The sequence below is a fragment of the Oryx dammah genome, unplaced genomic scaffold, assembly GCF_014754425.2.
Source record: "Oryx dammah isolate SB20612 unplaced genomic scaffold, SCBI_Odam_1.1 HiC_scaffold_2, whole genome shotgun sequence".
Lineage (NCBI taxonomy): Eukaryota > Metazoa > Chordata > Mammalia > Artiodactyla > Bovidae > Oryx > Oryx dammah.
The window spans coordinates 87,602,138-87,628,576 of record NW_024070186.1 but is presented as its reverse complement, the minus strand read 5'-3'; the positions used below and the strand labels follow the sequence as shown (position 1 = coordinate 87,628,576).

General features: G+C 43.2%; 1 protein-coding gene across 2 annotated transcripts in view; it reads left to right on the top strand.

Annotated features, from left to right (window-relative positions):
* Positions 1-26,439, top strand: part of LOC120870563 (kalirin-like) — a 124,658-nt gene that overhangs the window by 25,908 nt on the left and 72,311 nt on the right. Inside the window, exons 2-4 of one of the 2 annotated variants that reach the window (XM_040250319.1) lie at positions 13,912-14,195; positions 15,615-15,719; positions 19,016-19,111. In XM_040250319.1, coding sequence (XP_040106253.1) covers positions 13,912-14,195; positions 15,615-15,719; positions 19,016-19,111 — 485 coding nt within the window. The remainder of the gene's footprint in view (positions 1-13,911; positions 14,196-15,614; positions 15,720-19,015; positions 19,112-26,439) is intronic. The other variant, XM_040250326.1, reaches the window with a different exon arrangement.

Sequence of the window (26,439 nt, the reverse complement as noted above, 5' to 3'; positions counted from 1 at the left end):
TACATCCATGCTTTGGGCCCAGAGAGGCCAAGGAGGACCATAAGGGCGCTGCTGAATGAAGAACAGAGGGGAGAATGTATACGGAGAGGCTGGGCTTGGTTGGGAGGCCCAGACTGAACACAGTCTTATTTGCCTGCTGCTTTTTTCCAAGCCGGGTAGCAAGGCCCTAGAGGAAAACTCACTTGGCACAGGTCCTTAGGAAAGACAGGGCCAGGCTAAGACTATAGGGTCTCAAGTTGTATTAAGTCCTGGAAACCCTGAATCTTAACAGTTTCTTTCCTACGCACCCTCCCCCCACACACAAAAATGTAGTTTCCAAAAACAGGACCCTGAAAACCCAGTCACTGACCACCTGTTACTTCCTCCAGATACATAGTTCCCTCCTCTTTGGTCTTGCCTCAGGTTCCCTAGGAGAATTTCCATTGTGACATTTTCAGTTAAGTAGCACATAATTGAAGTCTTAATGTTCCAGCAGCACCCTGCCTAGCTCTTTCCTTCCCCCTCTGTAATTAAGCCTGGCATGGTTACCTTTGGTTAAGGTTACTACTGAAGGGCACATTATAAGTTGAATTCAGGTCAGGCTTCCCATTGGCTCCTGCGTAGACTCTGATGTGATAGCACATAGCCAAAAATAACTGGTCTGGACTGTAACTTATCTCTTGCTTTGGTGTTCATAGGAGGTTTTGAGTTTGACTGTCAACCCTGTTTTCAGGATACCATCCTTGGGAATCCAATTCACCTTTTGTATTCCAGTCTGAGATGGAATAATAGCCAAGATGGATGCTAACAACCCTGCTTTCTGTAACATATTAATAGAATTTGGTAAATATTCCCTTTGAAGAGTCATCTACATGAGCATGTTAATTAGCATATTAAAGTTTCCTAGAAGTCCTGCAGAAAGGAAACAGGTAGTTTCTTTAACCCATCTTTTTAATTGATTGGGTGACACTTTGAACAGCATAAGGAACAGGAAGCACTAGCCTACATGGATAGTCAAATTGCTAAGTTTAAGAGATGAGCACCTCAACAACATTTCTTAGAGGTCTTAGAGGTCTCAACAGCCTTTTCTTAGAGGTCTCTGGGTCTGAAAACAATCAGACTCCAGTGAATTCTTTTGCTTTGTCCTTAGCTGTTCATCACCAGCTATTTAATGAGCACCTCTGTAACCAAAGGGCTTCTGCTGGGGATATAAAGATGGAGGACATCTCTGTCCTCAAGGACATTCCTTAGAGTTAGGGAGGTAAAGGACACAAGCATTTATCAGTGCCAAATGAATGGCATGAGAGATACTCTCAGAAAAACAGGAGGATTATGCTGAGCTTAGTCACCTAAGAACTCCTAGGTAGGCTTTAGACAAGCCGAGAGGCTGCAGAGTGGTTTGAGCAAAGAGAAATGCAGTGAACTGAATAATTAGCTGAAAGCAGATGGCTCATATAGGATAGTTGTTTCTGAACCTTAACATACATCAAAATTGCTTGCAGGGCTTGTTTAGAACACAAGAGTGCTGAGCCACCCTCTTAATTTCTCATCTGGTACCTCAGGAGCAGGACGCAAGATTCTGCGTTTCTAACAAGTACCCAGATGATGGTTATCTTGCTGGTCTGGGACCACAGTTTGAGAACCTTGGATTATCAAAGAGTGGAAGCTCAGAGAGCTGGAAATGTGAGCTCGGGCCTGACCACGGAGTACCTTAAATGGCAGGCTAAGTTAGACTTTTTAGTCAAGTTTTAAATGGGGACTTGACCAAAGTGATAGAATTGTTCTCGTAGTAGAGAAACATCGAATAGATAAGAGAAAAAGAGTAGCTTCAGAGAGACCAGTTTGGAGGTTGTTGTTAACACATAGTTAAAACAAGAGGATTTAAAGTCTGAATTAGGGCAGTGACAGCAGGAATGGGAAGAGAAATATCCTTGCAGAAACCTTTGTGAATGAAGAATCTGCTTGCAGGACAGAAAAACTGAAAGATAGTCTTGGTCATTCTCTGAGAGTCTTCAGTTAAATACAGTAACTTACATAATGTCATTTTGAGGCTTTATGTGTATTACTGGAGCTGAACTTGTTTATGTTCACACATTCTGAAAAGTGGGAAATGTTACCATGTTAGGTAATAGGGTAAGGCTCTTTTTGAGAGCTTACATTTAACCTGTGTGTGTGCTGTGTGCTTAGTCACTCAGTTGTGTCCGACTCTTTGCAACTCCATGGACTGTAGCCTGCCAGGCTCCTCTGTCCATGGAGATTTTCCAGGCAAGAATACTGGAGTGGGTTGCCATGCCCTCCTCCAGGGGATCTTCCCAACCCAGGGATCAAACCCAGGTCTCTGCACTGCAGACAGATTCTTCACCATCTGAGCCACCAGGGAAGCCCACCTGAGAGCCTCTTTGAAGGCTTAGGAGAAAGCAGTGGTGTGCTTAGGAGAAAGCAGTGGTGTGGATACATCCTGGACTCAGGAGCGGCCCTTAATGCCAGGAGAATTTGGCTTCCTCGCCAGGCTTGGCACTTGGAAGCATGGCCTATGAGGAGAAGAAGCCAGAAGAAGACACCTTCCCCAGCCTTGGGACCTGACAGGTGCTTGTGCCATAACTAGAAGACTTCCTTGTGCTCATGATATGTTTCTAGAAGAAAACAGATCCCAGGTGACCTCGGCCCCTACTGATCTGCTGATTCCTGTTGCCCTGTTACAACTAGAAACCATTACTTAAACAAAAATTCTGTATTTAGGTTTTAGACTAATATGTAGTTTGACACTAATAGGTTTCATACTAGTAATTCTGTATTTAGGTTTTATCTTTCTTCAGTCTCATTTTAGGGAAGTTTTACCACATTCTTTTGTTGGTGATGTTTTGAACCATTCAGAAGCCTTTTAGGAGAGTTTCCTATTCCACAGTTTAGAGAAAAAAAAAGTGCACTTCCTCTCCAGAGGCTGTGGACAAATCTCAGAGATAAAATAGCATCGATGAAACCAGTATCTAGAATATTTGCTCTTGGAAGAGAAGTAGAGCTGTGTGTTCACTGACTTTTGCCTGATCTGATGTGTCAAGATTCAGAACTCTTCACCCTTAACTTCCAGAGCCAACTAGGGGGAGTAGTTTATCATATGAGCCAGTGTGATAGCCTGTGACAGCCATGGTGTAGCATGTGTCAGTTCAGTTCAGTCACTCAGTCATGTCCGATTCTTTGTGACCCCATGGACTGCAGTACGCCAGGCTTCCCTGTCCATCACCAGCTCCTGGAGCTTGCTCAAACTCTGGTCCAATTGAGTCGGTGGTGCCATCCAACCGTCTCATCCTCTGTCGTCCCCTTCTCCTCCTGCCTTCAGTCTTTCCCAGCATCAGGGTCTTTTCCAATGAGTCATTTCTTGGCATCAGGTAGCCAAACTATTGGAGCTGCAGCTTCAGCATCAGTCCTTCCAATGAACATTCAGGACTAATTTCCTTTAGGATTGACAGGTTAAGAGTCTTCTCCAACAGCACAGTTCAAAAGCATCACTTCTTCGGTGCTCAGCTTCCTTTATGATACAACTCTCACATCCATATAAGACTACTGGAAAAACCATAGCTTTGACTAGATGGACCTTTGTTGGCAAAATAATGTCTCTGCTTTTTAATATGCTGTCTAGGTTTGTCATAGCTTTTCTTCCAAGGAGCAAGTGTCTTTTAATTTTGTGGCTGTAGTCACCATCTGCAGTGATTTTGGAGCCCAAGAAAATAAAGTCTGTCACTGTTTCCATTGTTTCCTCATCTATTTGCGGTGAAGTGATGGGACCAGATGCCAAGATCTTAGTTCTTTGAACGTTCAATTGTTAGCCAGCTTTTTCACTCTCCTCTTTCACTTTCATCAAGAGGCTCTTTAGTGCCTCTTTACTTTTTGCCATAAGAGTGGTGTTATCTGCCTATCTGAGGTGATTGATATTTCTCCTGGCAATCTTGACTGTAGCTTGTGCTTCATCCAGCCTGGCATTTTGCATGATGTACTCTGCATAGAAGTTAAATAAGCAGGGTGACAATATACAGCCTTGATGTACTCCTTTCCCAATTTGGAACCAGTCCATTGTTCCATGTCCAGTTCTAACTGTTGCTTCTTGACCTGCATGCAGATTTCTCAGGAGGTAGGTAAGGTGGTCTAGTATTCCCGTCTCTTTAAGAATTTTCCACAGTTTGTTGTGATCCATATAGTCAAAGGCTTTGGTGTAGTCAATAAAGCAGCAGCAGATGCTTGTCTGGGTTGGGGGAGGGGATGGACTCAGTGCCCTTTGATGTCTCTCCTCCCTCTGCCTCTGGCTCAAAGAGAAGATTACACAGGTGAAACTGAGGCCAAGGAAACCTGACAATGAGCAGTTGGAAATTTTATTTTACGCTGCATCCAGTGGCATCCTGCCAGAAGTCAAAGTAGAAAGTGTGGGAACAGGGCACTGAAGCAACCAACAGTAGTCAATGGAGATCTGGACTAAATTAGAACAGAATTCCAAATAATTCATCTATATTAGAGCCAGGGGTGCTGATTTTTCATTCTCGTGGAGATTGCTTTGTCTGTTGGAGAAGATCCTGATACGAAGAACTAACGTCCCAGTGGGCATTGAAGATGAAAAGGATTCCTGCCCTGTATGGATGCCACTGGGATTTGGAATTGTCCCTGTGATTCAGATCTCTGTGCACATGCTCCCAGAATAGGACCAGCAGGGAAGAGAAGGGAACCAATAAGTAGAAAGTAAATAAGAGAGAGCTCAGAAACTTAACACAATATTGTTAGTCAGTCACGTCTGACTCTGTGACCCCATGGACTGTAGCCCACAAGACTTCTCTGTCCATGGGATTCTCCAGGCAAGAATACTGGAGTGGGTTGCCATTCTCTTCTCCAGAGGATCTTTCCAACTCAGGGATCAAACCCAGGTCTCTTATGTCCCCTGCACCGGAAGGCAGGTTCTTTACCACTAGTGCCACCTGGGAAGCTAGTACAGTCAACTATACTCCAATATAAAATTAAAAAAAATTTTTTTTAAAACATAGAGCCCAAAGCCATGTGCTTTTGAGGCTCAGAGTGGACCTTCATTTTGTATTTTTAATTTAATGAGAAAAATAAGATAGATATTATAAATCATAGAGATCTGAATGTTAAAAATATATTTTAAAAAGCATAAAAATAGCCTGAGTAGAGTGGTGAAGAATGGTAAGTTGGCAAGGGACTTATTGGAGAAGAAATTCCCGAACTAAGTGTGTAAAAGCTATGACTTAATAAGCAGGAAGCAGGGTTTGTACCATGCATTTGGGACATGAATCAGGCTAAGAGGAGAGGGAGGGAATATCCTGAGCCCGGCTTTTGCCAGCTTTAGTCTAAGGTTGTGGTAGGAGCAATCGCAAGGGCAACAAGTTTCCTAGTTTTTGGACCAGGCTGATTCTCCCACTCCCACATGTCCTGTTGCTGTCACCGTAGCAGCTTTCCCCTGCTACCAAGTGGCCCAGACACCAAGATGGGCAACCAGGTGGTTTTCAAGGAAGTCAGCCATGCCAGGCACTGGTGGTGCCTTGCCTCAGGATCTCATTGCAAAGTGCAACCAGGAGACTATTTTTGCTCAACATTCTGCTAAAAGAGCTGCCAGGGCTCTTCTGTTGTATCATGAAGGATACACTAATACTGTAGCTTTTGTGCTCTCCGTGCTTATAAACAATTGAATTCATGGGTTTATTACCCAGAGAATTTCACCCTTGACCTTCCCATCATACACCCTTCTCTAGATGTGCAATTTCCAGTGTGAAAAAAAAAGGGTGTGATACTTCTGATTTTTATATCAAGTAAATTATTTATAGAAAGCCAAAGAAAACAAATGTTTGGGCATATATAATCTCTATAGACAGATGTATTTGAATGCATTCACATTATATATAACTCAAGACATTGATAGCAATAAGAATGAGTTTACAATTATTCTTGGATCATTGGAGCTGAAGCAAAACAAAATAACAAGAGTTTAAAGGACTTTTTTGTAAATATCTAATGATTTTAGAAATCTTTTTGATTTCTTGTGATTTCAACTACTGGAGTCAAAACTTCTAAAACAATATTATGATGAATACCAGCAAGAATTTTATAGACCTGTTGTCCATCTAGAGGGTGGGTGATGAGGTATGACTAATAAAGAACAGCTAGACCCCAAATCTTTTAGCAATTACATAATGCAGTGTGTGAATTACATATTGTGTATATTGTCCATCTAGAGGGTGGGTGATGAGGTATGACTAATAAAGAACAGCTAGACCCCAAATCTTTTAGCAATTACGTAATACAGTGTGTGAATTACACATTGTGTATATGTATTACAAATCACATCTGCCTTTGGGATGTGATTGAATACCGTCACTGAACTGCAGAAGACTGGATTGAAATGAGTCTTCCTTCTTGAGTTGTCCCCGTGAAGTCGGTGTAGAAAATGGTGGCCCAGTTAGTGAGTTATGCATCTGGGGCACTCGTAACCCACCAAAACCTTGGGTGCCATCTGTACATGTGTGTACTCTGAGGTCCCAGCCTAGCCCTTCTAAGGACACCATTCCTGGTCTTTGAGGCTATTAAACCCACAAAACTAATAGAACTGCCTTGTTTTTGTCTAGGAATTGTGGTCCTTCACTTTCAACTCACTTTGAGATCAGTATTTTGTGATTAGAAAACTGGCAGATGACAGATCTGTGGATGCAGCTGTATCCTAAATTTGCATTCTTTGGTGACTTGTACACAATGTATTCTTTCGGAATAGTTTTGCAAAATTTACAATAGAGCAAAAAAAGAGTAGAAGCTTTTATTTTTTAGGTGTAACATTAAAAGTGAAATAAAATGAGGCAAAACATTTCAGGAAGAAAATTTAATTTATAAATGAACAAAATTTCTAGTATATTCAGTTACTACCCCTGTTGTATACAAATATCTTATATTTTGGTTAATAATGAAAGGTTACCCAACTAAAGGAATGTACAACATAGACAGTGGACTTATTAGGATGTGTTCAAGTATGTAAACTCTCATTGGCTTTATTCCAATTTTCATCTTTATGTCAAGCAGACAGCTCTCATCTCCTGTGGTGCTTAGAAACATGATTCTTGAATACCTAGAATTATGGAACCTTTCTCTCAAGGCTTAGACCAATAATGTTGATAAGTTTATTCCACCCCCATGATGTTATCTGAGACCCTAATATTCACAGCCATTCATTTGCCTGGTCATCAAGCCCATCAGAAGCTCCTGTTCTGAGGGATACCCTGTAGATAAAGAGGCGTGTGTCATCTCCAAGGAGTAACCTGTACAGCAATGACCTGGTAGCCCAAGGATGTGACTCCTTATTCTCCAGTGAGATTTCAGGCATTGATTGTAAGTTATTCTAAGTGGGGAGGGAGAATAGCACAGAATAGCAACTGGTAACCCTAAGTTTTTCTTTGTTTTCATGAGGCATAGCACTTTGAGGTTAAAAGTGGCCTTACGTTATCTAGTCTAGCCTTTAGAAGAACATACAAATGTAGTGAAGGAAGATACAGAGTAAAAGCACAGACATGGAACTAGGGGAGATAGTTATGGTTTTATTACTTTTTGTTTAACTTAGATGGTACTCCCAGTGGAAGTATAACATTTGTTAGAAGCGCTTCACAAATATTTATTCCTTAATCCTAATAACAACCCTATAGGGTTGATACTAATGTTATCTTCATTTACTGATGAGAAAACTGAGGTAGACAGAGATCAAGTAATTGGCCCGGAGTCACAGAGCTATGCAGTGGTAGGGCAAGACTTTGAATGCACTCTGTCTAATCTGTCCATTTTATGGATGAAGAAACAGAAGCCCAAATGTCTGTCCAGTGCTGCCATCTCTCTGTGGCCATCCATTAAGTAGGCACCAGTAGATTATTCTTGAATCATATAATCAAGTCAGGGAAATTGTGCCAGTTATACTGAAAGAGTTTTCTTTTTTAATCTGCTTGAACAGAATATCATGAAGAGATGAATGTTGGTGTCAAGAATGCTCTAGTCAACGGTGAAGCCTTGGAATGTGTTCTGTGACCATGTATCATGTCTGCTTCTCTTAGATATTAAGGAATAAATTGGGCAGCTTAGAGAGGTGGCTAGGGAATTAAATTAGAATGTTGTCTATATACAAATATAAACTCAAAATGAATGAAAGACCTAAACATAAGACCAAATACAGTACTATAAAACTCCTAGAGGAAAATGTAGGTGCATACTACTCTTTGACATAAATCACAGCAATATTTTTTTTGGCTCTCTACCCTAGAGTAACAGAAACAAAAGCAAAAATAAACAAATGGAACCTAATTAAACTTAAAAGCTTTGGCACAACAAAGGAAACCATAAACAGAAAAGACAACTATGAACTGGGAGAAAATACTTATGAATAATGCTACCAACAAGGGATTAATCTCCAAAATATACAAACAGCTCATACAGCTTAATATTAATAAACCACAAACAACCCAATCAAAAAATGGCCAGAAGACCTAAATAGACATTTCTCCAAAGACATACAGATGGCCAACAGCCAGCCACATGAAGAGGTGTTCAATATTGCTAATTATTTGAGAAATGCAAATTAAAACTACAGTGAGGTATCACTTCACACTGATCAGAATGGCGATCATCAAAGAGTCTAGAAATCACATGTGCTAGAGAAGATGTGGAGAAGAAACCCTCTACACTGTTGTTGGAAATATACATTGGTGCAGCTACTATGGAGAACAATATGAAGATTCCTTAAAAAACTAAAAATAGAATTATCATATGATCCAGTGATCTCATTCATAGGCAAATATCCAAAGAAAACTCTAATTTGAAAAGATGCCTGCTCCCCAATGTTTATAGCAGCACTATTTTTAATAGCTAAGACATGGGAGCAACCTGAATGTCCATCAACAGATGAATCAATAAAGAAGATATAGTATGTGTGTGTGTGTATATATATCACACACACACACACATATTATACATATAATGGAATATTACTAATCCATAAAAAAGAATGATATAATGCCATTTGCAGCAACATGGATAGACATCAAGATTATCATTTTAAGTGAAGTAAGTCAGACAAAGACAAATACCAAATGGCAATCCACTCCAGCACTCTTGCCTGGAAAATCCCATGGATGGAGGAGCCTGATAGGCTACAGTCCATGGGATCGCTAAGAGTCGGACACAACTGAGCGACTTCACTTTCACTTTCACCACTTACATATGAAATCTTAAATGATATAAATGAACTTATTTATAAAATGGAAACAGACTCCAGACATAGAAAACACGTTTATGATTACCAAAGGGAAAAGGTGGGGAGGATAAATTGGGAGTTTGGGATTAACATATACACTACTGTATATGGGCTACCTGGGCTTCCCTTGTGTCTCCGCTGGTAAAGAATCTGCCTGCAATGCAGGAGACCTGGGTTTGATCCCTGATTGGGAAGATTCCCCTGGAAAAGGGAAAGGCTACCCACTCCAGCATTCTGGCCTGGAGAATACCATGGAGTGTACAGTCCATGGGTTGCAAAGAGTTGGACACAATTGAGCAACTTTCACTCACTACTGTATATAAACTAGATAAACAAGAAGGATTTGCTGTATAGCACAGGTAACTATATTCAGCATCTTACAATAACCTATAATATTGAAGAATCTGAAAAACATATATATATGTACACACACCTATATATAACTGAATCAATTTGCTAAATACAAAATCACTTTGCTTAATACACCTAAAACCAACATAACTTTGTAAATCAATTATAGTTCAATTAAAAGATTTAAAAAACAAGCAAATATGGCAAAAAAAAAATTGTCTAGACTTAGACAAAAAAATTGTCTACCTACCAAGGTGGTAGGTGAAAGTGAAGTCGTTCAGTAGTGTCCGACTCTTTGCGACCCCATGGACTGTAGCCTACCAGGCTCCTCCCTCCATGGGATTCTCCAGGCAAGAGTACTGGAGTGGGTTGCCATTTAATTTTTTTCCTAATATTTTTCTCTGTCTCAAAAATATCTCATAGTAAAATCAACATCAGAATTTTTTTTTTTTCCTGATCTAGAAAGGATGGACATACCAAAGAACTTTATTACCTGCACATTACCTGTCTTCCCAGTGACTTAGAGCCAGAATCCCAACCTTATGAGGCAGTTTTTAATGCCTCAACGCTAAAGAGGAAGCATTAGCTCAGAACCCTGGAGAGATGTGGAGGTGCCTGGATTCTGGTCCTAGCTTTATGACTAACTGATCTGTGACCATGGATTTCCCAAATACAAGCTTTCCTTGTCTTATCTGTAAAATTAGTGAGACTGAGATTGTCTTCATCATTGAAATGTTGTAACACATAAATTATATATAAAAGTATACTTATATTAGGTCAGGAAGCAACAGTTAGAACTGGACATGGAACAACAGACTGGTTCCAAATAGGAAAAGGAGTACGTCAAGGCTGTATATTGTCACCCTGCTTATTTAACTTCTATGCAGAGTACATCATGAGAAACGCTGGACTGGAAGAAACACAAGCTGGAATCAAGATTGCCGGGAGAAATATCAATCACCTCAGATATGCAGATGACACCACCCTTATGGCAGAAAGTGAAGAGGAACTAAAAAGCCTCTTGATGAAAGTGGAGAGTGAAAAAGTTGGCTTAAAGCTCAGCATTCAGAAAATGAAGATCATGGCATCTGGTCGCATCACTTCATGGGAAATAGATGGGGAAACAGTGGAAACAGTGTCAGCCTTTATTTTGGGGGGCTCCAAAATCACTGCAGATGGTGACTGCAGCCATGAAATTATAAGGCGCTTACTCCTTGGAAGAAAAGTTATTACCAACCTAGATAGCATATTCAAAAGCAGAGACATTACTTTGCCCACAAGGTCCGTCTAGTCAAGGCTATGGTTTTTCCTGTGGTCATGTATGGATGTGAAAGTTGGACTGTGAAGAAGGCTGAGCGCTGAAGAATTGATGCATTTGAACTGTGGTATTGGAGAAGACTCTTGAGAGTCCCTTGGACTGCAAGGAGATCAGCCCTGGGATTTCTTTGGAAGGAATGATGGTAAAGCTGAAACTCCAGTACTTTGGCCACCTCATGCGAAGAGTTGACTCATTGGAAAAGACTGTGATGCTGGGAGGGATTGGGGGCAGGAGGAGAAGGGGACGACCCAGGATGAGATGGCTGGATGGCATCACTGACTCGATGGACGTGAGTCTGATTGAACTTTGGGAGTTGGTGATGGACAGGGAGGCCTGGCATGCTGCGATTCATGGGGTTGCAAAGAGTCGGACATGACTGAGTGACTGAACTGAACTGAATGTTGCATAGACTAGCAACTTGATGTTCCTTTTTATAATATAGAGGCTAAAAGAATACATGGTATAAACACAGATGTTGGACTAAGATTATATAGTGTAGTGGAGTCAGATCTAGGTATAAATTTTGCTTCTCTGCCACTTACCAACACTGACCCTTGGTTTCTTGGAACACTGTATTTCCTAAAATGACAATCCTACTAAATAGTACCTATCTCAGCTTGGGAAGATTTGATGAAATAACAGTATTACTATTGTAGTTGTTACAAATCAGTCAGTTAACTGTTGTGCCTGGAAAGATACTAGAATAAATTCTCAAACAGCTCATTGCATCCACTTTTCAAAGATAGGATGAGCATCACATGCCAATTATTCTTTGAAGTAGCAATAAACTAAGTATAAAATTGAGACTAAATGATGCCGTATTCTTTTGCATTCAAAGTGATTTAGAGGCAGCCCTGCCTCAATACAGGAACCTAACGTAAATGACAAATTAGAGATGGCTTCCAATTCTTGAATTCTCTTTTATGTGGGTTGTGGTTGAATGGCCCTAATTGTTTACACAGAATAAACTTGAAACAAAAGTGAGAATACTCTTGATTTTTATTTGTACTTTGTAATCTGTCCACTTGCCACTAATTTGTGCAGAATGCACCAAAGCAGAACCAGATGACAGAGAGGCAAGAAGAATGGTCAGTCAAAATTTGCGTTCTTCAGTCTCAAAGCCAGCCTATGGTTTGCCATGGAACAGAAAATGTATTCAGTCATCTGTCTGCGTAGTAGTACCAGGCACAATTAATGTGGCTGGGCCTCTAGCTCTGCTGACATAGCATATGCTGATATCTAAGTTTTGAAGGCTTGGATTTAACAGAGCCTTGTGGTATCACATGGATATGGTGAATGGAAAGCCTCTGCAGCTTATCAACAGACAGATAAGAGGTCCACTACCGGTGCTTCTGAGATGTTTATCACCCAGGCTTCTGAGAACAAGAGTTTGACCCATACCAAACACTTGAGAAATAATGTCAACACAACCAAGACCACAGCCAACACAGAATTCTCTGAGATAAGATTATGACTTTGTCCTTAAAGGGACGTCAACCAAGCCAGTCGAATCCCACATAGTCCCTGAGCTGAGCAACCCTCTGAGTGTTCCTTCATACCAAGGGGCTTTAGGAGCTCAATTTTTAATGCTTCTACATGCAGATATTCTGCCGTTGTTTTCCAGAGTATGCGCAGAACTCTGACCATAGCTAAGGAAGTTCCCACAGGGTGAAGAGCCTGAGCTTGGTGCCTATGAGATCCACCAGTATAGAAGCTGGAGGCAGCTCTCTATTGGCAAAAGCATTGATTCACTTTAAGGTTTTATATTGAATGTCTTGGGCAGGTGTAGGCTGTAGGGCCTCCAAGGCCAGGTTAGACCTCTAGTCTGGGTCTCAGATAAAGTCATTGTAAGAAAAGATGATTTGGTCTTTGAGACAAGTGGGTGTGAAAAGTCACAGCAATACTCTGTTTAAATACCAGCATGTAAACTGGTACCAGGGTAAGAGGGCCCATCAAGGGTGAGGTGAAACTGGTCAGGTGTTCTCCCAAGACCTTTTGCCATTGAGAAGCAGCAGCACAAAAGAGACATCTCACCTTTGATGTGTTATCCAGATACTAGCCCTATCGCATCTTGCTTTGAAATGCCTCACATTCCTTCTTTTGTCCTCGCTGTGTCCTAGTGTAGCCTTCTGGATTCAGTCTTTTTCCCAGGGCTATGTTACATGCAGTTACCAAGTTAATTAAAAAACAAAAGCCCTTTTTATCACCCCATTTCCCAGTAGAGTCTCATAGTAAAGTTCATACTCCTCTAGTTTATTATTAAATGTTTTCACTCTTCTTTCTGTCCAGTTTTCCTTCTCTGTTAATCTGTATTTCATTTAAAGGATCTATTTAAGGGCTGTGTTAACTTATTTTTCCATTTTCCTGCCTCTGTGCTTTTGTTCCTGCCATCTCCCCCTTTTGGAATTCCTTCTCTTCTATTCAGACACATCTTTTCCATTAAAGCTTTTCAGACCGGTCTTGTTGCCTACACTGATCTGACCCTCCTCTGAACTCTGTTTCTTTATCGTCTGGAGTCCATGCCAGCCCTTTGGCAATTAATCATATACTGCTTTGTGCATTTATCTTTATTTTGTGTGTCCTGTCTTGCTCTTTGGCTCTTGTCTTTCTCGCTCTCTCTGTCTCTCTCTCTGTGTATGTAACTAAATAAGGGGTTTGAAATAAAATCTGTCTTATACAACTTTAGAATACTCATCAGTGCTTTATGACATTGGTATCAGTTGATGAATCTCACTTAGAGGCTTGATTTTTTTTTTCCATGAAGGCCAGGGTCTTTGTCTTTTACTGCTACTGTATCCACAGTACCTGTGGATTGAGTGTTAGCTACTACCATCTGATAATAAGGGGGTTTCCTTGACCAGGATCTGCAGCTGGCCTTGACATTCTGCCTTGTGTCCTCCTTCCTGAAGCCGAGCTCTTATTCCCAGGCTGGCAGCCTACCTTAAGTGTCCTGACACAGCTCTGCCTATCTGTTCTTTCTCCTCAGATGCATACTCTCATTCCTCAAGTGAAAATGGAGGCAAGTCCGAGTCGGTGGCCAACCTGCAGGCCCAACCATCCCTGAACTCCATCCACAGCTCCCCGGGGCCCAAGCGGTCCACCAACACCCTGAAGAAGTGGCTGACGAGTCCCGTGCGCCGGCTTAACAGTGGGAAAGCAGATGGAAACATCAAGAAGCAGAAGAAAGTACGAGATGGTCGGAAGAGCTTCGACCTGGGGTCTCCCAAGCCTGGGGATGAGACGACCCCCCAGGGAGACAGCGCTGATGAGGTAATTACACGAGGCCTCGGAGCCTTCCGTCAGGAGAGGCTTCTGACGTGCCTCATTCCTGGAGCCTCAAGAGGTGTCCTTCAGCAAGGCTTGTGAACTAGCCGGATTCTAACTCCCCATAGTTGGTCTTCTTGGGCCTAGGTATTTTCAAGATACCTAGTTTGAATGCAGTTCCCTGCACTGTACAGTAGGACCTTGTCGTTTATCCATTCTAAATGTAATAGTTTGCATCTGCCAACCCCAAACTCCCAGTCTATCCCTCTTCCTCCTCCGCCCACCCTTTGGAGATGGCGGTCTAGGCCCACAGGGAGCCAGTGGTCACCAAGTCCCCAGTTTCTACTAAAGACTACATAAAACCTGCTAGGACTTTTGTTTACCTATTTTTAAAATATTTGGTTGGTTGCTTAGGGTCTTAGTTGCCGCAGGCAAGATCTTTAGTTGTGACCCACAGACACTTAGCTGTGGCACGTGGGATCTAGTTCCTTGAGCATGGACTGAACGCTGGCCCCCTGCGTTGGGAGCATGGCGTCTTAGCCACTGGACTACCAGGCAAGTTCCTGCTAGGCCTGTTTAGAATAAGAATAAAAGGATGGAGATCATTTCACTTGGAAAACAAGAGGACTGTCTTTTGAGATTATGACTATTTTCGAGTATGTTGAGCAGTGCCATATATAATAAAAGGGAGTAGACAACTCCTGGTTGCTCCAGAGGGGAGTATTATACTTAACAGGTGAAGGTTTACAGTAGGCAAGGTTTCAGCCTTTAATGAAGCTCAACTGGTAATGAAATGGGCCTTCATGAAAACAAGTGAACATCCATATTGGAAAGTTTTGGGAGAGCATATGACCTCACATAATAGTCGGAGAGACCCATGTCAACCCGATGGTCGGACTGGCCAGCGATCTCTTATATCCCTCCCAAAGCTGGGATTCTGTGGTCAGAATATAAAGGGTATTTGGTTATGGAATGAGATAACTCTTTTCCCTGGCAAGCTAACCTACTCTAGTCACTGACATGGCTAAGAAATTCTTCTTGATATGAAACCAGGCTCTTTCTAGTTTTATGCTATCTGCCTTTTCTTCCTCTGAGAATGACAGTAGAGCCTGGGGACATTTAGATTGTGGTTTAATCGTCGTTCATAAACTTAAAATGTAGGTTTCCCTCTGACCGCTGTCTGAGTCTTTCTTTTCCTGGCTAATCAGTAAGGTAGATGTCTTTCATGTGTGTGTGTGTGTTTTCCCCCATTTGGTCCTCGCTGTCCTTTGAGATAAACAAGGGTGCCCATTCCACACAGGGAAAAATAGGAGTGTGTTGAGAGAGGAGGGTACCATATATTGCTTTTTAAGAAATCCCAAGTCCTGAACCAGCAGACATCTCTAACTGTAGGGAACAGTGACTAATGCTGCTCTTTTGTTCTAGAAGAGCAAGAAAGGTTGGGGTGAAGATGAGGCAGATGAAGAGTCACACACACCCCTCCCCCCGCCTATGAAGATCTTTGACAACGACCCCACGCAGGACGAAATGGTAGGATCTTTTCTCACTTGAAAGAGCCATGTGTGAAATGTGATTTGGTTTAGTGTGTGTGGTGAAGGTAGTAATGCTTTCTCTCCCTTGTTATCTCTTTTGCCTCAGGATTCCAAGATGATGCAGATTCCATCTGTATTGGATTGTGGGGACTAACTTTATGCTGGGCAGTGTAGGGGTGGGTTCTCAAAGCGAGAATTCTCAAAGTGAGAATCTGCCTAGCACCAGGTCCTGCTGATGAAGGATAATGTTTCTCTTGTTGGAAACAGCAGATCCCAAAAGAAACTACTTGTCTCAAAGAGGAAGCTGAGATGGTTCTTGGTTGTGATCATTCTGTTGTACGTAACTGTTCAACCAATGTTTTAGCTGATGGTTTTCCTCATCCTTAACTCTAAACTCCAAATCAAAGTAACTTCCGGTCAAGCCTGGTGCAAACAGCGTAAGGGATGGAGATGCTGCTAAGGGGAGGTTTTGTCACAGATGGACAAACCCAATATGCCAGGTTGCCCCAGTTTTTTGGTTTGCAAAACCCGCCAGCTCAGTGGCATGCAGAGGCTCACTGGTGTTGGGAATGTGTGCATCCCTGTGTCTCTGAGCACAGCTGGTCATCCCAGCCATTCTGGGGCAGAGTTCAGGCGGGATTTGCTTCCGGTACTGAGCTGGGGCTCAGGCAGGTCCCTCCTTTCGTAGTGTAATCTGTCGACACCCTTCCTCACCTCCTGAAGTGCTCTCACTTCATCGTGTTTCTCTTGCTTCTTCTCTGCATTTCTGTCCTAGAGGACTGGAGGCGGAGGTGGTGACTTCAGTGCTGTTTTATGGTACTGTTGGTGGTGCTTAGCCGTCCCCCCAGGGTCTCCCTGGGCTCTCTTGTGCTGTGTCCCACACTCAGCAGCCCCCTCAGAGGTGGTGCGCCCAAGTTGCACGGGCAGGAAGCTGACCTTCACAGTGCCACCCAGGGTACAGTTCAGGAAGTACTGGGTACAGTTGCTTCAGAGTTCCTGGTGAGATCCCAGATCTTATTTGCATTCTCTCTGCTTTGCGTTTGGATCAGTTGTCCCCAAACGTTACTTGCACTCTTCCTCAGTGCTAAGCTAGAGAGACACTTTCCATGGACAGGCCAGTGACTGCAGTGTGAGTACTGCCCCCCTCGGTGACTCACCCATGAGAAGCACACAGTTACAGCCCCTCCTAAGGTGATGCTCTGACCCTGGACTGTTGGAAAGAGAAGGAGAGGAAGCATGGCATGCTGCCCATCCTGGATTCCTAGAGGCAGAAATACCTTCACCTTGAGATGGGAATGAGAACTAACCTGCTGTGTTCCCAGAGGCCCCTTGTGAAAGGTTCTAGAAGCAGTGAGAGTGTGTATGGGGAGCAGGGTGCTCAGGTCACGTATCTACCATCCCACACTGCCCTCCACATGGAGGTGCCAACTTACAAGGAAAGGTCACGAACCCTCCCCCTCGAAATCCCTCAAACACGGTTTGTTTTGGGGAAAGGATGTTGTGTTGTTTCTGGATAATCTTTAACTGTGAATGCAGCCTCACCCGAGACACAGGATTACGGCAGATGGCATCAGCCCCTTTTAAGACAAGTGAACCTCCTCAGTCCTGTTGTTTGATTTCTGAACTTCTGTTTTCCTGGAATATTTGGGAGTGGGACGAGCTTCAGAATTTTCTAGCAAATGGAATTGGAATTATTAAAATAAGTTTTAAATCAGTATAAAAGGAGTTTTAAAAAGTTCATGCATTCTAGTATTATGCAGTTACTTTAATTCTCCTTGTTTCCTTCTATTTGTTTATATGCATGTATGTTTTATTTTTATAATTCTAAATAGGCGTATGATGTGTTTGGTGTTTTATATTTTTAATACCTATAAAATTAAATATAAATAGTGTTTAATATTTCCTAAAATCTTATTAATTTTACCTTCATAACTGTGATTTAATAGTTGAGGAGTATTACACTTATGTATCGTAGTTCGCTTGACCAGCTGTTTTGGGATATCCTGGGTTGTTTCCAATTTTTGCTGCTCTTGGTAATACTGCTGCAGCTCATTTGGTACATACAGCATTTTTTCTTTTGACTTCCTTCCTTGGAATCAGTTCCCAGGGGTAGGATTACTAGATTGAGAAGTAGCTAACTTGGATTTCCAAAGAATCTTAAGCTGTTTTCCTGCTTTCCAGGAGAGGTTGCTCTCTTAATTACATTCATTTGATATTATTACCCCGTCTCAGAAGCAAAAACCTCAAGTCAGTCTTAGATGAGACAACAAAAAACTTCCTTTTTGAAACTCTTCCTCTTAACTTAAGGAACAAGCTTGAATCCAGAGCCCAGCTGGAAAGTTCAACTTTCTTCTCCCACAGTCGCTATGCCCTTTTGTCCTGGGCCCTGGGAACACCATTACCCTCTGCTTGGAAGTGCGGGGTGGCTTAAAGTTTACACATACATGTAGGGTTAACCATTTCCCTCCCAGTTTCTCCTCCAGTAGGAGAAGGAAGAAAGCAAAAGCACTGTCCCTCGGGGAGCAGGGACGTTGACCACACAGTCCCGTGGACCAGTCCTCACTGCTGATATGCAGGGAGGAGGAAGGCCCTGGGCTTGAGCCTCCTTTCACTGTGAACAGGGGCGTCCGTGTTTGCTCCAGCATGAGAGGCACAAGGCCTGCTAAAGCCCTTACTACTTTCGTGTTTCAGCCCTGGGGCTTACCAGAAACAGTTGTGTTTGTGGAGGAGAGAGAGAGTGTGTGTGTATGAGAGACAGAGAGAGAGCGTGGGGAGGCGGTTTCTGGTCTCCCAAGTGCCCTGCCCCTAGCATTTCTGCCTGAAACAAAGTGACTGTCTGTACTAAAGATCTACATCTCAGCAAAGCAAGGACAGTTTCTCTTTGGACCCACTTGAGGCTAGGTTTATTGACCCCTCAATTCCTGGAATAGCAGTGGGCGGCCCTGTAGTGACCAAAGTCCTGTCCGCCCCCTCCCCTGTTGCTGTCAGTGGGCTCAGCCCTTCCCTGTTGGCCTCCCGGGAACCCAGTGACCCTCCCCCAGCTCCTCTGGAGGCCTGCCTAAACAGAGCCTCATCTGGCCCCCGCTTCGCTGCTGGCCAGAGCTCCTGACAAGGGGTCCAGCAGGCCTGCCCCACTCCCGCTCTACCCCATCTCCCTCTGTCATCTCTTCCCTCTAAACATAGAGCTTTGCTTCCCTTGCCTGCTCTGAGCTTTGTACTTGCTGTGTTTCTTCCTAATTGCTATTCCTCATTCCTCGCTAATCTGCTTTTCCCTTGCTGCTCAATGTCTTGCAGTCCTCCTCTTTGCTAGCAGCCCGGCAGGCTTCCACCGAAGTACCTACTGCTGCAGACCTTGTCAGTGCAATAGAACAGTTGGTCAAAAGCAAGCTGGTAAGTGGGGGTCCTGGAGGCCGTTCTGCATGCTTCACCTCCATGTGGCTCCCCAGGCCTGACTTCTGTTTGCTGTGTTCTTTGCACTTGTCCTCATTCCTCCTGTAGGATTGTTTCCAGCCAGTGATGATTTCTTAAAAACTGCACCTCAAAGTCCTTTTGGCTTTTTTTGAGAATGGGCCTGCACAATTAACAGGTCCTTTTGGGACTGTGACATTGATGAAAGGTGAAAAGTATCAAGGACAAAGTAGCCTTCTGTAAGTCTGGCCCACTGGCCTGTAGGGAAGTGGCATCCGACTGGTAACTGGTGTGTGTCTGGGTAGCCTTGAAACTAACTTTGCTCCTGAGACACAGAACATGGATTGGGTCTTGGAAAGCACTGGGTGATTTTATTGGGGGATGTCAGAGTCTTCTAGCTTACAAAGTCTTACAAAAGGAGGTCGCTGATGATAAAGGAGAGTGGGCAAAAGTATGTGGATACTTCATCACAAGAAATTAAGGGAGATGGTGCATATTCCTTCATGAATGTACACCACTGAAAACTGGTCTAGCCTGTGACTGTCTCATAGACAAAACAGATTAGAGGGAAGGGTTATGAGTCTGAGCTCAGCGTTTTGGCATAATGCCACTGAAAGAGCCCCTTTTTGGATAACTCATTTGAATAGGGCTATTCCTCTCCTCCCATATTTTTACCTTTGAGTGTATCACTACAGGATGACAACTGGAAGCATCTTTCTTACCTTTGCTCCCATTCACATCATTCATTTGGTTTTTCCTACAGTTCTCATTAAGATAAATGTCTGTGCTTCTGCCAAACTTCTGTGGAGCAGTCCTGTCAATCAGCACTGTTTAAGCCCTTCTCCAGTTGGAAAAGGATGGCTGCTCTCTAGGGAGAGCTGCCTGAATATAATTTTGATTATAGTAACTCCCTTTTCAAATACCCCAGCTTATAGAGGACCATTGAAATTTAACATATAATACCTTCTTTTCTTTCTAATGTTCCTTACTAATTAAAAAAAAAAAGATTAGCTGGTGTTTTTAGTGCTAGTATCAAACTGCTAAGGGTTGTCCCTTCTCCTGCCATCTCTGTCAATGCTGTGGTGGGGGCAGGGAGCCAAGGGGAGTTGAGAGCTCTCGTGGGCACGGGCACTGACTTCTCAAAGCCCGTCTCCCTGACCACTCCTCACCTCCTCTCCTCTCCACACTAATCCATAGACCCTCTTCATTCTCCAAATAACCATTAAATTTTTTTTTCCTTAAAAAAATCATCCCCTTTTTTGCCTTTTCTCTTTTACCCCTTTTTTCGCATTTTTTCTTCTACCGCCTGAGCATGGGCCTGACCTCATGCCCAGAGAAGCCTTCTTAATCCCCCTCCCCGCCATCTGCCCCCAGCCTCACCAGCTGCCCCCCCCACCCATTGTCTCTCTGCTTGGTGAGGGCTCCCTGCCTCCCTCTCCCCTCACGGCAGTGGTCTCTAATGTGGGGGTGCCTCCAGGTATACAGGATGGTTTTTTGAGGTACTGGAAGAAAATATTAAAATCTCTTTAACTCATCCTTTTAAAATGGTTTTGTGTATGTTTTTTTATGTACTTAAGGGTAATACAGGAGTACAGAAACATAATTTATAAATACGTTACTTGTTTTGGGAGTGCATGACTGTAATCGTGTTCACTAACTGAAGTATATAATCAAAGTTTGGAAATCCCTGGCCCACAGATGAAGCCCAAACTTACCAAATAGTCTAATGTCCTGTGGCCTGTTCTTCAACCTCCCTTTCCAACATCCATGTGTTATTCTGGTCAATGAACTTGGCTCCATCCAAACTGTTCTCTTCACTGTCCCTAAACATGCATTTGGCTTCCCTCCCCGCAAGTTTCTGTTCATACCACCCCAACTTCTCTGGAATGTTTTCTTTATTTTTGCTTATCTAAAGTATAGCAGCCCCTCGAGGTCCCCCTCAAATCTTATCTCTCCACAAGGGCCTCCCTGGCCAGCCCAGGCCAGGTTTCTTCTTGCAGACCCAGAGCAATTTCTGTGTAAACCACATGCTCCCTGGGACAGCTCTTAATAATCCCGTTATGTTACTTGTTAAAGTATCTTCATCTTTTCATTTGCAGCTTAGCTCCACAACTAGATTATTAGTCATTTGGGACATTGTTTTTTCCTCCTTGTGTTAGTGGATCCTAGTCTTTTATACTTACATCAGTAAACACTTGTTTCCAAAGTCTGTATTTTTCACACTTTGGATTACCATTTTCTTACTGCTCCTCTTCACCTACTGCTACTGTCGGTGAGCCTCTACAGGCCTCTAGGTTGTGTGGTCCATGGGTCACGTGTTTTCCCTGTGAGTACAGATATTGAGAAGTCCCATTAGAGCAAATGTCCCAGAGTAGAGGGGAAGTGTAGGATAATGCTAGAGTTGTTCAGCCCTATAACAAACTGTCTAAAAATGGCAGTTGAATGAATGGCCTTTCAGTGGTGACTTTACCATAATAAGGACTTTAACTTCTTCTACCAATAGCTACTTCTTAGGGACCTGCAGTAAACCCAGAATTACAGCAATTTCTTTATCCAAACATATAAAACCAACCCTATGTCACAGAAAGGAAGGCAAGAGCAGTGGCTTGATTTCTCAGAATCTTCTAACCAAAATTCCATCCTTTCTCCTTTCCTCTACTTTCTCTTTCTTCCTATCCTGTGTACCCACCATGGGGTAGCAACAGAGCACCTGTAGGTGGTTGCTTCTTCAGCCCTATTTGAGAATATGGAGTTGCATCTTCACCTCCAACACTGGTGTGCCTGTTGCTCATGAGCTGTCTAGCTTAGAGGAGGATAAGATCTAGAGCCTGTAAAAAAAAAAAATGTTCTGGAGTTTTTATTTGACTGTCAGTACAATAGTATGTCAGTTGCCAAAATAACCAGTGTGGTCATAGACTGGGTTAATGAAAGTACAACGTACAAATCCAGGGGTGTAATAGCCCCATTGTACTCAAAGCTCTTCAGACCACACCTGTCATGAGTTGTATGTGAGTCATGCATCAGGTTCTGAATGCAGCATTCTAAAATGTTCTTGAACTCAGTGGAAGGGCCCTGGAGGAAGTACCAATACCGTGCAGTCCATGTCATTTGAAGGACAGTTGCAGAAGGTTAAGTATGGGGAGAAGTTAGGAGAGAGAAGGCACACGAGAGCTGTCTTTTAGTAATTGAGTGCTGCTGTGGGAAGGAAGAACTGGTCTCACTCTTGGTTGCTCCAGAGGGCAGAACCTGTGAGTGGAAATTCATTCAGTATAAGAAGAACTAATAAGGTCCTTCCAAATGTACAGAACTGGAAATATTACAGGAGCATCTGGCATGCTTGGACTTTTCTATCCAGAGCTTAGATTCTTTCTGCGTTCTTTTTGGGTTGCTCAAGAGATGGTACTAGATGCTGTAGTTAGAAGTCATTTGGCCCCAAGCTCCACCCAAAAGCCGTGAGATCCCTCATGTCGCTGAGTCTGAAAGCTGCCCTTGGTGTGTTATGGTCACGTGTCTGTGACTGTTCAGGGCTACAGCCTCCAGAAGTTGTGATCTCTGCTGCTGGACAGGTGCCGTTAGGGAACTAGGACAGGGGTTCCATCCACCTGCGGTACAGATAAAACCCTGAAAACTCCTTTGGTGAGTCCCTCTGGACATTAATGGATGCTTCTGAGGTCTCGCCTGCCCAATTTGGTCTTTAATCAGTGATTTTGTTTATCAGGATAGCGTGCCCACACACCTCCCCCCAAACAGAGCTCAAATAAATTTTTTAAATTTTATTGTATTATTTTTTACTTTACAGTATTGTATTGGTTTTGCCATACATCAACATTAATCCGTACACATGTTTCAAATACTTTTTCTGGGTTTTGTATTAAGGTATGGTCTTTAAGCCAGGACTAAGGACTCCCTTGTTTTTCTGTGTGATTTTTAATAAAGTTTTTCCTAGACGTAGGGACTGGCTGTGGTGGTACTAAGTACATAAGGAATCAGAAGACGTAATGTTAATCTTGCCTCTGCTACTTCTTGTGTAGCTTTGGGCAAGTTATTTAGTCTACTTGGAGGCCTCTCTTTTATCTTGCCTATCAACAGTGATGATTCTGTCTACCTGAATCTAATCTCAAGAGAGTTACACTGAGGGCTGAGTAAGGTATGAATGTGCTTTGTAAACTGATTAGTTGTGCGTCCCACAAATGTTAGCTCTTAACCACCTTATTTGCATTGTGAAGGGCAGGGAAAGGGAGTCAGTCAGACTTTATCTTCACCCGGAACACAGGGACACGGTATTTGTCAATTAGTAGATCGCTGGTTGGGTGAATGTTGCGTGCAGGGTAGTAGCTTAGCAGTCTGTGTGATTCGGTCTTATTCCTCAAGTTTGAAGGTCTTCCCTGGCAGCTCAGACAATAAAGAATCCAGCTGCAGTGCAGGAGACTCGGGCTTGATTCCTGGGTTGGGAACATCCGCTGAAGGAGGGCGTGGCCACCCACTCCAGTATTCTTGCCTGGAGAGCCCCATGGACAGAGGAACCTGGCAGGGGGTTGCAAAGAGTCAGACACAGCTCAGCGACTAACACTACAGTCCATAGTGAAGCGACTTAGCATGCCTCAAGTTTGAGGAGCAAGGGCTTCCTGGCTTTGTGGGAATCTACTGTGTTTGTAAACAGCCCAGGATTCTACCACCTACCTTAGATGAAAGAGTGAAGTGTTAGTCACTCAGTCGTGTCTGACTGTTTGCTACTCCATGGACTGTACCCTACCAGGCTCCTCTGTCCATAGGATTTCCCAGGCAAGAATACTGAAGTGGGTTGCCACTCCCTTCTCCAGGGGATCTTCCTCACCCAGGGACAGAACCTGGGCCTCCCGCATTGCAGGCAGATTCTTTACCTTCTGAGCCACCAGGGACTAGGCCTCAGGAAGGAAAGCCTCCTCGCTGAACCCCTATCCTCAGGTGGCGCATCACAGTAGTTCACTGGGCTCCCGGTGGCACTGGCGGACCCCTGACTGAAAATCCTCCATCTTTAGGGAGGAGGCTGGCCAGGCTTGAGCTCTTGTTTGGTCTACCTGGTGGCCTGACACCCTGAGAGTTGGCCCTGTCTGCTTCAGCAAGACTTCCTGCCCTCTGGTTCTTTTACTTTGATAGTATTCACCTCCCTAGGTCAGTCCGTGGGTCACAGAATGTAGCGAGGGCCAGGCTGCATTTGTGTGTATGCTTTGCTCTCGTTTAGATAAATCAGCTTACTTTGTCAAAGGTACAGTAGAGTTAACAGTCCAGATGGGAGGAAATAATGGCCTCATCATATCCATTATGAAAATGTGTGCTTTCAAGAACTGAGTTCCTCTGGCATCCTTCTGTGGAAAAGATTCCTGAGCTTGTTAAAATAGAATAGTTTAGATTTCCACCAAAAAAAAATTTAATCTGAAGTCTCAAACGTGTAATGTCATTTGCCTGGAAAATCCAGACTTCAGTTTTCCTACTTTAAAATGTCTTCCCTACCCCTGCCTCCAGTTTGCCTGGGAGTGACTAAGATCGTAATATTTTTTGCCAAGGTATTTCATACTTATTTGTATAAAAGGGTAGGACAGCTAAAAGGGTGGTTGTGGTGGGTGATGCTGGATCAGCACCCTTGTCTGTTGTTTTATCAGATGAACTTTGACCTCTACCCAAGAGTTTCATTCAGTAAATTCTTGCAGTCCTACTCTGTGCCCGTCCTGCCAGCATAGAACCTTCCTTAATGGAGTTCACAGTCTAGAGCTGATGCTCAGAAATCCTCTCCCACCTGGGGTGTTGCAATCATTTCCTCCTTAATTTCAGTCTGACGTCTCTTTGCATGACTGATGGGGGGAGTCTTAACTTTTCTTTCATTTTTCCTTTTAAAAAAACTTTCAATAGTTCTTTTCTGATTAACAAAAGCATTATATGCTCATTCAAGAAAAATTGGAAAAATGACAAGATTTTAAGCACAGTTATATCTCATAATATCATCATCTAAACATAGTCATTGTTGAAATTCAGATATTTTAAAAATAATGTAGTTAATCATAGAGTATATAAATCGTAAGTCCTGTTTTCCTTTACTGACATCAGATACATTTTCCCAAGTCATGAAGAGCTCTTAGGAGTATTAAGACAAATCTTTCTTAAACTTAATCCAATCACGTTACTTCCCTGCATAAAATTCTCCTCTCATTGGTCATGGAAGTTTGTACTCTTTTTTAAAATTGAAGTATAGTTGATTTACAGTCTTGTATTAATTTCAGGTGTTCAACATAGTGGTTTGGATTTTTCGCTACACATAAGACTCCTTGTAATCTGATCTCTGCATCCTTCTCCAGGGCTGTCCATTTCACGTCCTATTTCTTCTTCCCTTAGTTCCTACTCCCCCCAACTCACATAACACACAGTTACTTGCTTATTCCCCGTCTCCCCCCTTTATAGACTGTTCTCCCTACACCAGGTGGCTTTCAGCTTCCCAGGCTGCCCCAGGCGGTTTCTCAAGTCGATCTTTTACTCACTGTGCTCCTCCTGCCTGGATCATCCTCCCAATGGTGTATCCAGTGAAACCTTTTCTATTTCTCATTACTCAGTTCAAGCATTGCCTCTTCCATTGAGCCATTCCCTTCCTTCCCTACCCCACTGTAGAGCTGCCTGCTCTTTTTTCTCATCTTCCCTGTGGTACCCTCCTGTCTAGAAGAATGCCCATTGTAGCTTAGATTTTGGTGGGCAGGGAACCGTATGTTATCTGTTTTCATTTCTCCAGCACTTTGCAAATATTCAGCACATAGTAGAAGCACAATAAATATTTGCTTAAGTATAAACAAATCAGTCACAACACTGTAATAAATGCTGTTCCGAGGGTATGTAAAGGGTGCTTATAAGAGTCCAGAGGGAAGGGCGTTTTATGGATATGTGGTCCAAGATCAAGCTGACAGGAAATGTGTTCATTTCCATTGCGGCAATAGTCTTCCTTCATTCTTACTCCACTTTTTTGAATTGTATTTGCATTTCTATTCCCTGACCTGGCACCAACGATAGGAGCACACGTTTGTGGCATTTGTCGCTTCCTCCTTGGCACCCCTTTTCCTTTATCTGTTGAGACTATTGTGGTCCTGAGCCCCAGACAGGGCGGAAGTCCCCCGTGTGGCTGCACAGTCCACCACTCATCAACCAGCCATCACTGCCCATGTCCCCCAAGGAGCAGCACAGACAGACAATTGAAGATCACCTTGGAAAATCCCATGGGCGGAGGAGCCTGGTAGGCTGCAGTCCATGGGGTCGCTGAGGGTCGGACACGACTGAGCGACTTCACTTTCACT